The following is a 17672-nucleotide window of genomic DNA, read 5'->3' on the forward strand; positions in this document are numbered from 1 at the left end:
CATGCATTTATTACATTTATTACAAAAGAGCCATTTTAAATTAAGTGGGGGTTTTTCATTTGTTTTCCACAGTCTTTACTGTATACCTTCATGTGGACAACTCTGTCTATTTTACGGTTATTGGGTTGAAAGGTATTCTCAGCGGAAAGCAAACCTACTATGAAAACATGAACCATGATAAATACAACATTTGCTTTTGCTTATTTTGTTACCTCACAAAACATCTTCAGGGTTTTTTACCTGAGATAAGTCGGTGTGCTGTAGGGCTACTGCCGCTTTCACCAAACGACAAGGCTGCCCTCTGCTGGTGACAGCAGGTACAGTGTGTCTGAGAAATGACTCTATCCTTGAGCATGTGTCTTTAGTGCATGTTATTTATTTTCACAGCTGTAGTTCAGGTTCATTATACTTCCTATGTTATATTATTATATTATTATGTCTTTAGTGCATGTTATTTACTTTTACAGCCTGCAACTGTAAAAGTAAATAACATGCACTAGCTGTAGTTCAGCTGTAGTTCAGATTCATTATACTTCCTATGTTATATTATCATAGCGTATTCTGGTGCTTTCAGTAGAATTACATGTACTGTTACTGTCCACTTCATTAGTTACATCTTGTTCTCGACCTCCTCTTTTACCTTCAGAACTGCTGTAATTTGTCATGACACAGATTCAATAAGGTGCTGGAAATATTCATCACAGATTTTGTTCACGTTGGCATTAAAGCGTCACACAGCTGCTGCAGATGTGTCATGTGCACATCCATGATGGAAATCTCCTGTTCCACCACGTCCTAAGGGTGCCCTGTTGGATTGAGATCTAGAGGCCAGTTGAGTACAGATGATAATGAGTACAACTCAGTATCATCTTAAAGAAACCAGTTTGAGCCTTGTGACTTAGTGCCTTTAACCTGCTGGAAGCAGATATTAGACGTGATCATAAAGGGATGGACATAGCCGGCAACAATAGTCAGAGAGGTTGTGGCTTTTTAACGATACTCAGTTGTTTGCCAGGAAAATATCCCCCGTGCCATTACACTGTCATCACCAGCCAACCAACTGTTAAATACAAGGCAGGACGCTTCCCTGCTTTCATCTTTAGCCCAAATTCACCATCAGTACCTGTAGTCCAATCAGAAATCAAGACTCCAGAACCAGGCCATGTTTTTTCAATCCTTTGTTGTCCAATATTTGGTGAACCCATGCAAACTGTAGCCTCAGTTTCCACTTCCTGCTGCTGTAGACCATCTGCTTCACGGTTGAACATGCTTTGCTGCATACCTCAGTAGTAACAAGTGTTTATTTGGGTTACTTATTCTTCTTATCATCTCAAAGCAATCTGTGCATTCTCCTCTGACCTCTCACTGGATAGTTTCTTTCTCTGTAAAACCCCAGAGATGGCTGTGCGTGAAAATCCCAGCAGATCAGCAGTTTCAGAAATACTCAAACCAAGCAGCCACGCTACGTTCAGAGTCACGCAAATTACCCTTTGTCACAATTCTGATGCTTGTTTAAATTTCAGCAGGTAATCTTCACAATGCCTACATGTGACATGTTGAATTGCTGCCATGTGATTGGCCAGTTGTTAATATCTGGCGTGGCTGTGAGTGTATACTCACAAAGAGCTTAATTCTACAAATAAAAATAGGAACTGGAGTCAGTTTCTCTCCTGGGTCATGTTACAGAAAGTAACAACCTTGCAATATTTCCATGAGTGAGTGAGAGAAAAACAGTTTTCAGTCATTTATGATCCTTAAAAATATTTAAATCAAATGTCTGAATGTGATGGACCGAGCAGCGAAGGAAACTTAGGCACAGGTTAAACATGATTGGTTAAATCATGCAAAAAGAATCCAAATCTTGGGCCCATAAAAGAGGTCAAAATAACAGAACTCGACTCAAAGTTGACAACAATACTGATAAATGGTAAAATGGTAAATGGCTTGTATTTGTATAGCACTTTACTAGTCCCTAAGGACCCCAAAGTGCTTTACACATTCAGTCATCCACAATCACACACTGGTGATGGCAGCTACACTGTAGCCACAGCTGCCCTGGGGCGCACTGACAGAGGCGAGGTTGCCGGACACTGGTGCCACCGATAACTCAAACAAACTGACCTAACTTAAAGAGACAAAGGAGAAACTTAAATAGTGGCTGATCAGCCCACAAAAACACAAAGGGGTAAAACACAAAACCTAACTGAAACTAACAAAATGAACTCCAATTCCCCCCCCCCATGGTCCCGAGTTATGCAATGAGCCAATTTGCAGTTTTCCATCGAGGCTTGCTCCGCCCCTTTTCCACCTGTCGGCTCCTCAATCAAGGGACTGGAGCAGCTGCAACTAAGGTAACTCAGAAAACAAAAGATTAATCATACATAACAGTGTAAACTAAAATGTGCGCACTTATTTTAGAATCCAATGTTATGTGGATACGTGAATTCATTCTAAACCAAAACCAGTTATTAATTGTCCTGTAAATTAATTCCTATATTTAAAGACAAATGTGAATGCAATGTTATGTATAAGGCTCTACACTCCTATGGTGGATATCACCCCTGTGTGGCTGTAAGTGCAGCCATCACATTGAAATTAAATTTGGCAGGTAAAATTCAGACGTGACCTCAAACTTCAAACACGGCTTCTTTCCCAAGGAAAATGTTTCACAGCTGCTCGGCTGTTGCAGAATTGGCAAACTGGATATTTCCGTTTCTTTAGAATCAGTACAAACAACATAGGAGAATTTCTGAATGTACCGTAACACTTTATTTTCTTAAATACAACAGAATATTAGTACAGTCAGTTACACGTATTTTTAGAGGCAGAAGACATTCTCGTCCCTTTCAACCTACTTTTCTGAACGGGATAAAGGGAAACCCTCAGTAGTATCAGAGGCTACGTTTGAACATACGCACACCCACACACACACACACACACGCTTGCATGGAGTGCTGGCCTTATTCCAGTTAAGATCTCCGGTTTAATCGGCACGTATCGCAGACAACCTGTGACAGAGTGTCTTTGTTGCCACAAATAATCAGTTAAGCAAAGAAATACTTGTTACTTTGTAACTGTTCCCCTCCAGTTTCAAGAAAGTTAAGTTCTCTCTAACACAAAGAAAAGACATTATAATCTATAAAGTAGTTGTTTTGGTCCCTTTGATGGTCACAACAACACCCTTATGTTACAGATAGGGCTGGGCAGAGGTTTAGGAGACATTGCCAATTAGAAATGATTAGCCCGTAATGGATCATTTCAGTGAAGACTGTGAAGACTGTGTGCAGAAAATCTGTTTTATACACAAGAGCTTCACAACATAATTTCTCTCAGCAGGAGTACAGACTTAACCACGTTATTCTGATTTATGACATTTGAGGAGGAAACCAGAATAACCGCATTATCAGCCTCCATGCATGTAAACACAGCCAGTGCTGTCAGCTACAATATATATATATATATATAAATATATACAGTGTGGATTTAGACAGTGCATGATGAGACCAATTAGAAGGTTTATAATCAAGAGAATTAAGGTTAAATCTCCACTCAAATCGATGTCTTGCATTCTGTCTGTTCATTCATCGTTCAGTAAAGCCATCCCTGAAGCAATAACAGATTCATTGGCACATTAAAGCACTGTCATGAACAAGGAGTGCAGTCATTAATATAGATCATTTTCTGGCATTTGAGATTTTGCGAGATAAAAATCCAAGCGGCGTTATCACAGAAGTCATATTTGTGAGATGTTTTTTATAAGAACTGCCATTAACCAAAGAGATAAACCAGAGGACTCTTCAGAGTGAGGCAGTATGAAATTACAATATTCATACCCATTACAGTCTGATGGGCAGGAGGGACACAAAACGCGCTCTGAAAGGAAGCAGCAAAAGAGTAATGTGCTGTATTCCACAGAAAAATATTGTGCATTCACCTCCGAATGCCATCAGGTGGGGAGAAAATGGGATGCAAAGAAAATTTCAAGAGAAATACAGCTATTTACAGGGTAAGAAAGAAGTGCAAGGCTAAGCTTTCATAGACATTCACACACTTATTATCCACGGTATATACCAAAAGACATGCGTAGAGGCACATACATATTCATCATACAAAAAAAAAAAACATACTAAAAGCAGGTCAGACGCAGCTTTTTCCTTTTTCCACGACTCGAATCTGATCGACCGACAATGAAAATGATTCACGCAAAGCACTGACATCACGGGATGTGAAAAGGCAAAAGCTGAAGTTCCAGCCCTTTGAATTAAAGAAAAAAGAGAAAGATTAACATCGTCACAACGACAAGGAGACATCAGTAATCTTCCGCTCATCTTTTAACCAGTGCAGAGTGCCAGCCTCCTTTTCAACAGAGTGTCATCAAATCCAAAGAAAAGGGTCTGCTTTTCATAAGGAGGTAAAATATTTGGTTTTCAAATTGGGTTTCGATCTTTGTCGACTGTGTTGAAACATTAGCGTGGCCTAGTGTTAGCGCCTTGGGAAATGGAAAAATAATCCCTGCTTTGATATCCAAACCGAACCAAAACCCAAAGAAACACAAAAGAATATCAGGACATTGAGAAAAGCACCAGTGTAAAACTTAACAGGAGCTAAAAGTGAGTCTGAGGGACTATAAATACTAAATTCAAATGCTACAATTTGATTAAGACAGTCAGATTTTTTCTAAATACAATTAAGAAGGCAACTGAAGAAACTAGCCTCTCAATTTTTTTTGCTAATCTGTGCACAAAGACTTTTTTTCTTTCGTAAAGTAAAACATTCCTTCAGACCGTCTATAAAAAATAAATAAATAAAGAGAAGTTAGGATGTAAGGGTTTGTTGCAGGGTCCGCATTGCTACAGATGAGCTGCAAGAGCCCCCTTTCTCCCCCCCTTTAAGTCACAACAACACCGCCTTAGTCAATATTTAGTTCACTGTTGTTTGGCAGAACACAGAGAAGAAATAATCAGAAGTCACTATCACGAGCTGATAACTTTCCTTGACAAAAACATTTAAGTTATTTTAGAACAGTCACTATAGAGTAAAATAAATGAGACTTTGTTTGACTTGTTTGTTTTTTGTGTTTTTTTTAATAGTCTATATTCTCACTCTTCCTTCTCGTGGAGAGAGGCCCGCACGCGCTGGCGCACGTAAAACGCGGTGAGGGCGCTGCAGCAGGCAGTGAAGATGAAGAGCGCCACGGCGTCGTGCGCGAGATCCCCGTGAAGACGCTCGTACAAGGGGCGGCGCACTGTGAAGTCTGTTCGCAGCGCTTCGATCTGCACCAGGGTGCAAACCACCACAAACACGTGAAAGATCTGGTGGCCCTGCCCGATGAAGTCACACTTCCCAGGGAACAAGCTCTCTGGGTGAGGGCAGCAGAAGAAATAGGCGCTGATTAAGAAAAAGAGCACGTGGTAGAAGTGGTACGTCACCATCGGGTCGGAGCAGCCCTCCTGGTAGCACCTGTAAATGCGATGGACTACGGGGCTGATGTCTAAGCAGTAAGCCAAGGCTGAGGGCACCACTTGAAAGAGCTTGAGGACCAGCTTGGGCAGCTCGGGACTGGCATATTTGCCATAGCAGCAGCCGAAGCACGTGAGCCAAGCCAGGAATGCCGCAGCGGGCAAAAAGATCCCTTGCACAGTAGTGTGCAACTCTTTCTCTATAGCGTAGTAGTAGTGTGCCAGAGCGCTCCCGTACTGGTAAACGGCAACCCCCACGTAGTCGAGGAAGTAGAAGGTGTAGTAGGAGAGCTCCGACTTGGCAGAGAGGAGATGAGCGAGAGCACTGAATGAGAGGTAGGTGAAAGCTGCCAGGAGCACGATGAAGAGGGGCTGAGCGTGAGGATCTCGCAAGAAGTCCACCGTCTCCGAGATCTCCTGCCACTTCACCAAGATGATGAGGGCAGCCAGCAGATGGGTCCACACGTTGAGGGTCTCGTTGTGCCTTTGGAAGAGGGTGAGAAAGTAGTACCGCCAGCTCAGGTCCGGCTGTCTGTAGCCCGTGTGGATGTGGCGCTCGCGGAACACCCACGGAACGTCGGACAGCTTTACGGTGCAAGGCAGGGTAGGGAAGGCCGACTCGAGCAGCTGAGGGATCTGCCGCAGCTGCTGCACGTTGATAAACAGGCGACCGATCTGTTCCATCACCACCGTTGCCATGGCGAACTGTAGACCAAAGAGGAGGGTTAGTCAATACCTGGCTTTGAGCCACACTTGTGTCAACATGTATGAACACATTTATAAGCTGCAATACTACTGACATCACAAAGCAAATCTGAGCAGCGGTCATTGGATCACTGAGCAGAATGACACCCAAAAACAGCACAGGTTATGATTTTAGGTCATTTGGGGCGGGGTGGGGGGGGGGGGGGGGGGGGGGGGGGTTTAAATCGTCACACAGTTCACTTTTTCATTGTTCACTGCTTTTATTATTTAAAAACAATCAGCAGATTGACTGCATGTAAAAGCCATCAGATGCAACATGAAATTGTGGTAACACCCGGTTAAATTAAAAAATATAAACTAAATTAATTAATTTAATCTAATGAATTTTTTGGCCACCGGGGGGCAGTGAAACTATGTGACAACTTGACTTAATATTACATCTGTCACATGTCAAACGTCAGAACATTTCCGACTTCTTGGCAGCTAATTATGCAACTGTGTTTCTTCTGTTAGAGGCCCTGCTGGTGGTGTGCAGTGGGTTTTATCTTGAAAAGCTTTCTGCTAAAAATAACACGTCTTCCTCTGGCTAAAAGTGGGGTTGATAAGAGTCTAGATATAAACAGCAGTGATCTATAAATCGGTAGTTTAAAAGGCTCCAATAAAGATCAACTAGTTGATATCGTCTGCAGAGAGAAACAGTTTAAGCTCCCCCACAGCCTTTCTTATCCACTGCTGGTAACAAAACATTATGGCTCAGCGCAGCTTTAAGTGTTTCCCGTCTGAAATTAAATTAAATTGTATTTATATAGGGCTGAATAATAAAAGCAGATGCCTCAAGGTACTTTATATTGTAAGGTTAAGACTCTAAAGCAATACAGAGAAAACCCCAGCACTCAAATGGCCTCTTCGAGCAAGCACTAGGTGACAGTGGGAAGTAAAAACTCCCTTTTAACAGGAACAAACCTCAGGCAGAACCAGGCTCAGAGAGGTGAAGCCAGCTGCTGGGACCAAAGGTAAGTTATCCAAAATTAAATTAGCTGATTTGTGTGTCTGAAAGTGTCCTGAAGCCTCTACGCTCCACTCACCATAATGCATCACTTTGAAGGGTGGATGCACACCACGGGACCTCGGGTACAATAAAGCTCTCACCTCAGCTCATAAATTCTGCACTGATTGAAAATGGGGAGAAATTGCTTCCCAAAAAGTGCAGCACTTGACACACAGTGAATGTTTGCTACTCGGCTAACTTAAGAAATGCACGATGGGTTTGAAAATGGGATTTCATCTAAAAGACCTGCAGCTGAAAAGAACATAGAAAGTACTAATGGGTAAAGCAAACTGACGAGGGTAATCTACCTACAGTGTGCTACACAGTTATCCAAAAAGACACCGATATCACAGTATAACTAGCTAGTAGTAGGCATGATCTGTGCCCACTAAGCAGCTAAACTACCACACAGTAGTTTAGCTCCTCCTTTTCAAATAAAGCTCAGTTTGGAGCACGATGTGGGAAAATACAAAGTTTCTATAAATCTTCCTGTAAACAAATTCTTTGTGTTCTGTTGGGCCAATTAAATCAGATTTCGTAAACTACGCTCAGAATGCTGAGTCACATGTGCGTAAGGGACCCTTATAGTGAAAAAAAAAGGTAATTTAATTCATCAATACTTCTTTTGATTAACATGTGGAGAAGGGACTAGGAAAGGCAGAGAGCGGAGGCAGCGGCGTTGCAGAGATCATTCTGTGTGGGATGAACAAGGGCCGGCGATCAGGAGGGATGGCGTGGAGTGATGAATGAGGGGGGGATTACGTAACATAACCCCCATCCGACGTCCACACCCTCCGCTTCCAACAATTGCGATGCACGTTGAAATATTTATGGATGAAAGAAAAATTCTCGAAAATACTGAAAAAGCGCGCTAGTGTGTGTGTGTGAGAGAGAGAGAGCTAGTGGGTATTAAACGCGGGCCTTTACGGGCCTGATGCAGCCAATTCCCCCCGAGCAAGCCTGCACCTGATCACCATCGGTCTGCTTTAAACTTGACACCCAGTGGCCGGGATGAATTTGCATGTACATCTCCACCGACCATCGTCTCGCTTCGATTCCCCGTGGACACCACATAACTCTGCAGTTAGGCATTAGTGCTGAATGAGCCCGAGAAATGCCGCTGCACGATGATAGAAAATGACAGGGCTTTGCGTTCGAGGCGCATCCTTCCACTGATGCAACGAACGTTCTAGATAATTCACAGATTGAGGCTAATGCCGAAATAAATACACATACCTGTTCGACGGGAGAATCAATCCAGAGCCGAAGATACAGGAGAGGATGGACGAGTTAGAGCCGTGGAGATCATGGATAACATTATTTGACGGCGGTGAACATGCAGCGGAGAAACGTGACGGGAGCGGCGCCTGGCGGCTCTCACGGCTCAGTAGCTGGGAGGGCGGACATCGCTTGGTGAACGGACTGGTGTTCTAGCCAATCAGCAAACACAAGGCTTCTCCTGCAAATCCATTCGACCAATGATAGCTAACGCCGGCAAACGAGCCCACTCCCCCACAGAAAATCTTCCACTGTCATATATATATATAAGAGCTTAAACGTCCAGTCGCTGTTAGCTAAGTGTTAACACCTGTTCTAAAATAGTTGGAAGTTTATGTTGATAAGAGAAAAGAAGAATTTAATATATTTAGTTATTCCTCAGTCTAATGAGCGTTTCGTTGTTCAAGCACCATAAAACTGTGCAATGCTGCATTTCCCCCTCTTGTTTACACAGACTCACCTGCATGTAGTTTACCCTCTGTGGGAACAGGCTGATGAATCTTTCAGTAGCCCTAATAAAGATTTAAAAGTTCTGCTGTTTTTCAAATCAAGCGTTTTAAACACGAGAGCCACTGTCACCACTTGTGCAAATGAGTTGCACAGTTGCCACACAGTTCTTCCTGAGTACTGTGACAAAGCACTAAAACACGATATCGTGAAGCCCATAAAACTGGACGGCACTGCTTCTTCAGTGTCGCAGCTGCAGAGATACCTTTCATAACACAATGCCAACTCCACTGGGTCTAATTTGCTTATCAAAACAGGCAATTTCCCTGCTTCCTAGTGGCGGTCAGATTAAGTTTACAGCCTATAGTCTTTCCATTCTTTAACAAAGTTTCATTTAACTGCAACCAACCACCCTACTCAGTCTATATTCACAGACGGATTTAAGAGGCGTGCCTAAAACAGAAAAAATAATAATAATGTGTTGGTCTTTTGGGTATTTATCCTCTCTGTATCTTAATGTCAGCTCTGGGGAACATGAGCTGAACACACATCTTTGTGTAGCAAAAAAAAAAAAAAGTCTTTCCAGCAATCCAGAGAAATCCAGAAAATACTGAGAAACGATTCTTGAAGTCAGGCCAGCTTTTGTCCCCTGTGTGGTCAGACAGGGTAGGAGCAGTGCACTATAGGACATAGTTCCAGGCTGATGAGTTCAGCTGTTTCTTCCAAACACATGACAAAGAGGGATTGTGCAGAACTGCGTGCAAGACTCCAACACAAACACTCTTATATAAACAGTTTTTCTGCATACGGTGCACACAGAGTATTAAATTTCCAAAGAAAACCTGTAAGACAGTGCAGCACGGTGGTGCAGTGTTCAGCACTGTTGCCTCACAGGTGAAGGGCCTGAGTTCAATTCCACCATCTGGTTGGGGTCTCTCTGTGTGGAGATTGCATGTTCTCCCTTTGTTTCCCACAGTTCAGAGACATGCAGCTAGCGATATTAGGCTAATTGATGATTCATAGGGCAATTTAGAATGTGATCTGAATGGAAAAGAGTTTATCATATAGTCAAATTGATGGTACTGTTTCAGGTCTAGTTCTCAAAAATAGTAACATTGATACTGTTTATTGGATTTTAGCTTGGTAAGATTTTTCTTCTGGTCCTGTTCTTTTTCTTTTTATATCTTATAAATATTTTAGATAAAGATATTTTATATCTTTCTGTTAGATGACAGCTGTAGCCATGGTTGAACGCTTAGGATGGAGAAAAGGTCTTACACTGACAGCCATATAGGATATGTAAAAGATAAGGGTTGTGAAGGATTAGGATGAAAATATGCTGAAAAGAAAAAGGATCGAGAGACTGAAAGGAGTGCTCTGAAGCAAAGAAGGAGAGAGAAAGAAAAGGTTGGATCGTGTGGAGATTGTAGATCAGAACGTTCATGAGGATGAAAGGTATGAGGATTTTCATGGGGGATGTTTGAGGGATGTTTGACACAATGTGTGTGTGAGCAGAGAAGAAGCATGTTACTGATAAAGTAACAAAAGGCAAATAAATCCATGTAGCAATGAAGTCACGGTAAATATTAGGGGAAGCTAGGTTAAGAAGAGATCTAATGATTAATGAGCAGCAAAACAAACACCACAGATGTGATGTTTAATATGAGGTCTGAAAGCTTCTTTTTTTATTTGCAGACAAATAATGAGGAACTGCATAGAAGTAGAAGTGTGGTGCTGTATGAGGAAGTTAAGAGAGACAGAAATGTGAGGGTGATTGGTGAGGAAAGAGAGATGGTTGTGAGGTTTGCAGTAGAAGTGACAGATAGGTTCAAGTTGGAGGCTGGATTACACACAGAGTCGATGTTCAGCCCTTTCCTTGAAGGACACGCTGGCAGACAAGATCCCACAAGAGCATCTGTGGACTATGCTGTTTGCAGATGACATTGTGATCTGCTTTGAGAGTACAGAGCAAGTCAGGAAGATCCTAGACAGTATGTCCTCTGGGAAAAAAACCCCAAATGAAAGTCAGGACAGTGCATGAATGAGAGAGAGGACAGTGGATAGGACAGGTGAGAGGATTGGTTTGCTGAGGTGGCAACGGTTGAGGGGTCAAGTGACTGCGTGAACGAGAGGTGAGAGGTACGGTGGAGTGCATGTGTCAGAAACGATTTACCACAGATGGGCATACTAGCAAGAGTGAAGACAAAGGTTTACACAATGGTAGTGAGAGCAGCTACTATGTTAAATGGACTGGAAATGGTGCCAGTAATGAAAAGATGGGACACTAAAGGATGGAGGTGGTGAAGGAGAATACAGGTAGCTGGCGTGATGCATAAAGATTAAAAGGACAGGAAAAGAAAAATGTGTTGATTTCTAATGGGACAAAGTGGAAGATGAAGAGCTGACGTAAGTTGGGGGGAAAAGGTTAATCCTTACACAGCACACAAGTCTAATACCCATGAAGCTAGACCAGTGCAAATCATTAAACTATTAAGAGAGACACTATAATTTATTCTACAGAAGAAATTTTAGTTTAATGTTCATTACATTCTGTAAATAACCAAGCAATAAACAGAGAATGAACTGTATTTCACAATGTGAATAAGATTCCAAGAAGAAAACAAAAATAGGGGAAAATAGGAAAAAAAACATCCTAATATACCAATTAAGGGAATAAAATATGTTATAAACCAAAACTTGAAGCTCTTAAAACTCTAAAACGTCAATAATCAGACATGTCAAGCAGGTCACTGAACACAATCAACACTTACTCAGTGCCACTTGGCACTTAGTGGCATCTCCAACTTTGGCGACCGGTTACACACTGACTGCAATTCTGTGCAAGTTGAAGCAAAGGTAAACAAACCCATAAAAACTGACGAGAGCTTTATGTCCTTACACAAAACGGAACATTATGTGGCAAGCAGGTGCTACCTTACATCAACCTGAAAAAGTCCACAGCCACAGGTTCTTTAGGAAAATGTAAAGTCAGCCGTAAATAAGAAAAAACATTAAATAATTATAAGCCTCTAAAATTTCACATAATTTTTTTCAGATCCAGCAGCTAAGAGAGCATTTGACACTCCCTGAGCTCATCTCCCGCACAAGAATGCTACTTTATGACATTTTCTAACTCCACTGTGCAGTTTATGCCACTGCATTTAAAATGGCATTACAGTATATGTAAAGGTGCTTCGATACATCAGTTTTATTCTTTGGCATTTTGACCACTTAAAGAATTATTTGTCTTACTCAGAGAGTTTCACGTAATTTACAGATATTACATCATTAAAAACAAATAGAGCAATATTTTAAAACACCGTCCAGCATTTGATATCAACAAACATGTGGCTAATCCCCGATCTAAAAGCTGAGCTATCAGGGAGCTCTAGGCTGTTTTTTTCAGTGAGTTTATTTCTACTGTTCCACCTGGGTGGTTTTAAGAGAATGGATTGGGTGTTCTCCAGCAGCTTTGACTCAGAGTACAATGCACTTCAGTCACAGTTTGATAGTTTAATTTAAAATCCACTGGACCTAAGTGTAATTCAGTGTATTTTCCCCCAGATTTTCCAGTCATCTAAAGAAGGGCATCGCGTGCATAACGAATTCATCATGAGATTTTTGTTGGCAGCAATCTGCATAAGTTAGATACCAGCACATGCAGAAAATACATCCTTTCATCTGTGCTAAAAAGCACTTCTAGTGACAAAGTTTTGTCATGTTTTCCCAGACAACATGTAGCTGATGTGGAAACTGCCTTGTTGATATAAAGTATAATTCTTTTCACGTCTTGTATCAAATTATTTTTTTATTTAGAAATGCTTTATTGACCCGTGATACCATATCAGTGGCGTGAGACAGTGTCTTTCATTCAATACACTATATCTAGTCAAGTTCAGAGGCTACTGGTAACTTAGTATAGCAGAAGCTTGTGCAATATCAAGAAGATACATTACTGTTTAAGTCTTAGCTGGGATCATACCTGCACAACTGCAGAATTTGGTTCATGACCTTTTAAATAAAACTTCTTGACTCTAACATTTCTATCAGTTTGCAGTCTCACTGTTAGCTTAAGTTTGCAACCAGTTGAATTGGGGAGATTTCACTCCACTTTTTCCATTCATATTGGCCAGAAGGGTCAAAACAGCAAAAATGAGCAAAACCCTTAAAATGTAAAACTGCCAGCAGGTGTCAGAAGAGTCCTGAAACCATACAGCATGAAGCTATAATAACATCTTCATTATAATTAGTAGATGAATCATCACAGTACAGAAAGTTGAAAAAGGATAAAAACTTTAATGGTGTAACAATGGGACTGTACTGGACAGTCTACAATAACATCCAGCATTGCCAAGAGTTTACAACAGCATGTGATGTATTTCAACATTAAGAAGTAAAAGGACCAATTTATAACCAGCAAATGCTTCTTTAAAGAAGGTAAAATAACCAGCTGCCAAAGTGAAATCTACAGCAAGAAAGCCAGACTGCATCCTGACTCAATCTAACCAACTTAATCAGAACAGCATAATCCGAACAAAAAAGAGCACAAAACTGCGTTTAAACGTCAGTCAGGAAAATACAGCTTATCTTTGGAGGTGTGAAACCTGCGTTAGAGATCGAAAGGGGATTAATTCTCTCGCTCTTTCATTGCCTCCTTGTTCTTTCTCACTTCTTCAAGCTTCTTGTCCTGTTAAAAAATAAGAAGAAACACAACATTATTATTTTTAATATTACACAAGCTGATGTTGGTGCACCACTGAGAGCCTACCTTCTCCTTAAACTTCTCATTGAGGGCTGCCAACCTGGCAGTGCGGTTCTCTTTGTTCGCCTCCATCTTCTGATTCAGTTTCTCCTGGGCCTGCTTGCTAAAGTTGCAGCTTTCCTCAATGGCCTTCTGGATGACCTCCTTCTCGTGCTCTCGCTTCTCGGCGAGATGTTTCAGCACTTCAGCTTCGTGGCTCTGACAGACAGACAAAACAACTGTTTATAAAATTCTAAACACACAGGCTACACTTTTTTCCTTGTGTCTGCTTATAAAGCCTGGTGTCAATCTAGATACCCTGCGTCTTTCTTCAGCAGCATCCAGTTTCCTCTTAATCTCATCCAGTGAGGTTTCCTTTTTCTTCAACGGGGACAACAGAAAATCCACCTTAGCGTCTGGGGTCGAGGGGCTTAGGATGACCTCAAACGCTTGACCCGATGCACGCTTATTCAGCTCTTTCACTTGGATGTCTGTAAAACAGGAAATACTACAGTTGCCAGAAAGAAAGATGGAGCTGCAGGGTAACACTGAACTTCAAATATCAGCTCCACACAGCAACACACTGTAAAATTTAAAAGCAAATAAAGTGTAAAAGCTGCTAGAACAGAGCAAACCATTGCACACAATTTATACCTACCTCCAGAACTCGCCATTTTATCAGAAGTGCTGCCTTTAATACCACTGTAAGAAGATATTAAAAAAAAACATTAATTGGTATCAACTGGGAGAGCATCAATGACACTTGAAGGATGCAGAACTTTTCATGTACTTTCCCAATGTAGGGAGCTGATGGTAGCAGCTCATGTTTTGGCATTTCATTGTCATGAATGTCTTTGGAAAAATACAAACACACACAGTGGATCATTATCAGTGTGGACTCCCAGGTGTAAACTTAAAACCTGTGAACTATGCTGGTGTGAAATGATTCATTTCCTTTTTTAAAAAGTGGGTTTGCGTGTGGATAAAAGTTGGTGTCTGTTTTATAAACTCTAATTATAAAACAGACACCAACTCCATATTCAGTTATAAACAACGTTATATAATACGTTAACTTACCAGTCACAACATGACCTTAATTTAATTGTCTAGCAAAACAAGTTCTGCACCTCTATGATGCCCCAGGTATTCTCAGCTCAACAGAGCACAGAACAAAATGGTGTGAATAAGCCATGCTATAGGACCCCCGCCTGCCCACAGGTGGAGACTGCTTCCTTTTTTTCCCTTTTACAAGAACTTACATAAAGGCGGGGGCGGGGCAAGACCTCGTTGATTAGACAGTGCAGTGAAAACAAAGACACAAAACTGCACTTGAAAAGTTGTCCTGAAAAATAAAAAACTAAATAAAACGAAACCCCCAGGTTTGCTAGCAAAATGTAACGACCGATAGACGTTGCATCATAACAATAACATCAACAACAACAAAAAAATGTTAGTGTAAAATAAATAATTTACTCTGAAAGTATGGATACATGTTAGCAGAACATTTTCTCGACTATACTTGTCAAAACATTTGAAATTTAAAAATCTATATTTTTCGTCTACTTTAATGCAATAAAAATCCATAATTTCTGCACAGCGGCCATAGCAATTAACTCCATTAATAACTACTTCAGTGCCGTGAATCTGAACCTCAAACTACTCAAATAAATGTTCAAAACCCTCTTAAAAGTCTGCCAGCAGTGGTCTGAACGGCTGGTTAAACACATACATGAGACCATTGTCCTCACCGTCAAGTGCTTCGGCTTGAAAAGCAGACCTCCACCACCTTATCCTTCCCTCTATTCAAACTGCTAACATCTGCACCTTGGCGCACAAAACCCACCGACCCCATACGTCATCAGTGAGGTTTGCATTCATTGGTCTGAGTCCGCCAATCACAGCGAGTATTTGCAAGCGCGCGCGCCAGGAAAAGGAAGAGGTGAAAAAAAACAACAGACACAGAAAAGCTGGCTCTGTGGGTAACTTAAAGCTGTACAGCTGTCAGTTAAATGATTTATGTAAACGGAATATGTCAGGATAAATGTGCAGCGCAGTAAATAGGAGTCTAAATAGAGCTAACGGTAAGCTCAGAGGGTACAGCTAAATAAGTGGTGTGGGTTTTACGGTACAATAAAACAGTAATAAGTAAAAAAAAAAAAAAAAAAGTGTTTCATTGGCATACTCATATTAAGGTTATTGTCTCTTTTTTAGGCTAAAAAAATATCACTGATAGAAAATAGTGCTGTGACTGCAGATCTTTGTATCAAGCCTTTACCAAGTAAATACAGGGCCAGTAGTGCCGATACTGATACTTTTAACTTATAAATGCAGCTTATGTAAGGGAGACCAGCGTGCTATGACGAGATATATTAATGGCCAATAAATCACTGTGGGTTTTTAAACACAACAAAAACTCCTGTTAGCTTTTCTCATATTTTGAAACTGGGTTTTTACCCCACAGCTGTAAAAGGCTGATTGTGGCTATTGCTGGGTTTTTGGATGGATGAGGTGGACACCCAAGTTTTTGAATGCAATAACTCGAGAACAAGGAGATGTAAGATTTTCAAACTGATAACATAGGTGTATCTACTAAAGAGCTCAGAGGTCAGTAACCTCAAGGTCAGAGGTCATGTTATCTGAAAATCTTGTGAATGTGATAAATAAAGAAGGAAGTTACGTAGGATTTATATAATAGGTGCATAAACTTAAAATCTCAGACGAGTTCAAAATCTCAAGGCCAAGGACAGAGGTAAACTTTTATAAAAATCACCTAGGATTTTCAAATTTATACCATAGGTGCATCTGACAGGAGGCAGAGGGGTAGCACAGGTGGCTACCAGTTTTCCAATACTACCAGTGTTTTGGAACACTTACAATGTAAATGTGCCTGTTTCCAAAGCACTGGGTCAGCTTCTGGTGTTTAAATGTGCTATAGGCTATATATAAAATAGACATGACAGTTAATGCAAAAAGGTTCAGGCAATTTTCACAGTACACGTGTTAGGTGTATTTTTCCACTTTCAAAAAATATTTCAACATGATTCAGTGAACTACAAACTTAACTTGGAGGCTAGAAACAAAGTATCAATACGATCATGCTGGTATTTATCTGATACCAATAACAGTGTTGGTATCGATACTATAAATATTTAAATTGATCCACTCAACTCTAATAGAAAGTTGTTGAGGTGTCAACATATGTTGAGGCTCCATATTGGGTTAAATAATAGTTACTGCTTGCATAAAAGTCATTATTTATATTTTGGGTCAGTTAACCCTAAACTCTATCTATCCTGAGATAATGCATAAAGCCCTCTGTATGTTTGATTTTGTCACTTTGGCAAAAAATATAAAAAAAACTGATTAGTTGCTCAGGGATGCAGAGCATGAAATCAAATATAGTAATTCATTTCTGGAAAAACAGGCTACGGGCCATTTGAGAGGACCTATTTTTTCTGTCACCGTTAATGGTAGCTGGAAATATATGGAGACTTTCATCATAGCTCAAAAGAATATTAAAGTTCAAGGGTCATTTAACTAGTAATGGACTCTTTATGAACTATATGGTATCTGCTGTTTCCAGACAACCTCACAGTGCTTTGCTCTTTTTCTGTCTTCAACCTCTGTGTCTAATATAGTAGTGTTATAACACAGCAAATGTATTCATTCATTTACTGTGCCGCCTTCACATTCATTTGCATTTCGTCTTACAAGGCACAACAGCGAAACTTTTATGAAAACTGGCATGAATGTTTTTCTGCTCTTGTGTCTCTTACAGCTCCTCCTTTAAAGAAAATACTTTAGAGTGAGTGATGAAGAAGAAGTGATGGACGAGAGGGAAGTTGCAATCTTGGCAGCTGCTTACTATGAAAAATAAAATAGAGAGACAGACATAAGCTGCAAACAAGGTGAGACAGAACAAAGATGTCATTAGTGAAGACTAACAGGGGTAAGTTGCTATTCCCAGCAGCTGACAAAGGTTTTACACAGAGAA

The 17672-nt window shown here is 40.8% G+C and overlaps 2 protein-coding genes across 3 annotated transcripts; both read right to left on the bottom strand.

Annotated features, from left to right (window-relative positions):
• Window positions 1-2763: 2763 nt before the first annotated feature.
• On the bottom strand, window positions 2764-8618 carry paqr7b (progestin and adipoQ receptor family member VII, b). Its single transcript, XM_006795927.3, has 2 exons — window positions 8449-8618; window positions 2764-6164 (listed from the first exon to the last, which is right to left on the bottom strand). Exon 2 carries the CDS (start codon window positions 6156-6158, stop codon window positions 5100-5102), a length of 1059 nt encoding a protein of 352 aa, XP_006795990.1. The 5' UTR covers window positions 6159-6164; window positions 8449-8618; the 3' UTR covers window positions 2764-5099.
• Window positions 8619-13213: 4595 nt separating this feature from the next.
• stmn1b (stathmin 1b) lies at window positions 13214-15536 on the bottom strand. 2 transcript variants are annotated; one of them, XM_006795925.3, is made up of 5 exons: window positions 15427-15536; window positions 14337-14380; window positions 13997-14169; window positions 13706-13897; window positions 13214-13624 (listed from the first exon to the last, which is right to left on the bottom strand). In XM_006795925.3, exons 2-5 carry the CDS (start codon window positions 14350-14352, stop codon window positions 13565-13567), a joined length of 441 nt encoding a protein of 146 aa, XP_006795988.1. In that variant the 5' UTR covers window positions 14353-14380; window positions 15427-15536; the 3' UTR covers window positions 13214-13564. The 2 variants fall into 2 exon arrangements, with proteins under 2 accessions (XP_006795988.1, XP_006795989.1); XM_006795926.3 differs by having other exon boundaries at window positions 15408-15492.
• Between the last annotated feature and the right edge of the window lie 2136 nt (window positions 15537-17672).

The sequence above is a fragment of the Neolamprologus brichardi genome, chromosome 11 (genome assembly GCF_056152115.1).
Source record: "Neolamprologus brichardi isolate AB-2024 chromosome 11, ASM5615211v1, whole genome shotgun sequence".
NCBI classification, from domain to species: Eukaryota; Metazoa; Chordata; class Actinopteri; order Cichliformes; family Cichlidae; genus Neolamprologus; species Neolamprologus brichardi.

What these genes read in the sequence shown, in the direction of transcription:
- stmn1b (XM_006795925.3), bottom strand. An exon ending in CTGCTGAAGAAAGACGCAGG is followed by an intron (nt 13,898 to 13,996) that starts GTATCTAGATTG and finishes TCTGTCTGTCAG; the next exon opens with AGCCACGAAGCTGAAGTGCT. An exon ending in ATGAGAAGTTTAAGGAGAAG is followed by an intron (nt 13,625 to 13,705) that starts GTAGGCTCTCAG and finishes ATTTTTTAACAG; the next exon opens with GACAAGAAGCTTGAAGAAGT.
- paqr7b (XM_006795927.3), bottom strand. Translation starts at nt 6,158, where the DNA reads ATGGCAACGGTGGTGATGGAACAGATCGGTCGCCTGTTTATCAACGTG.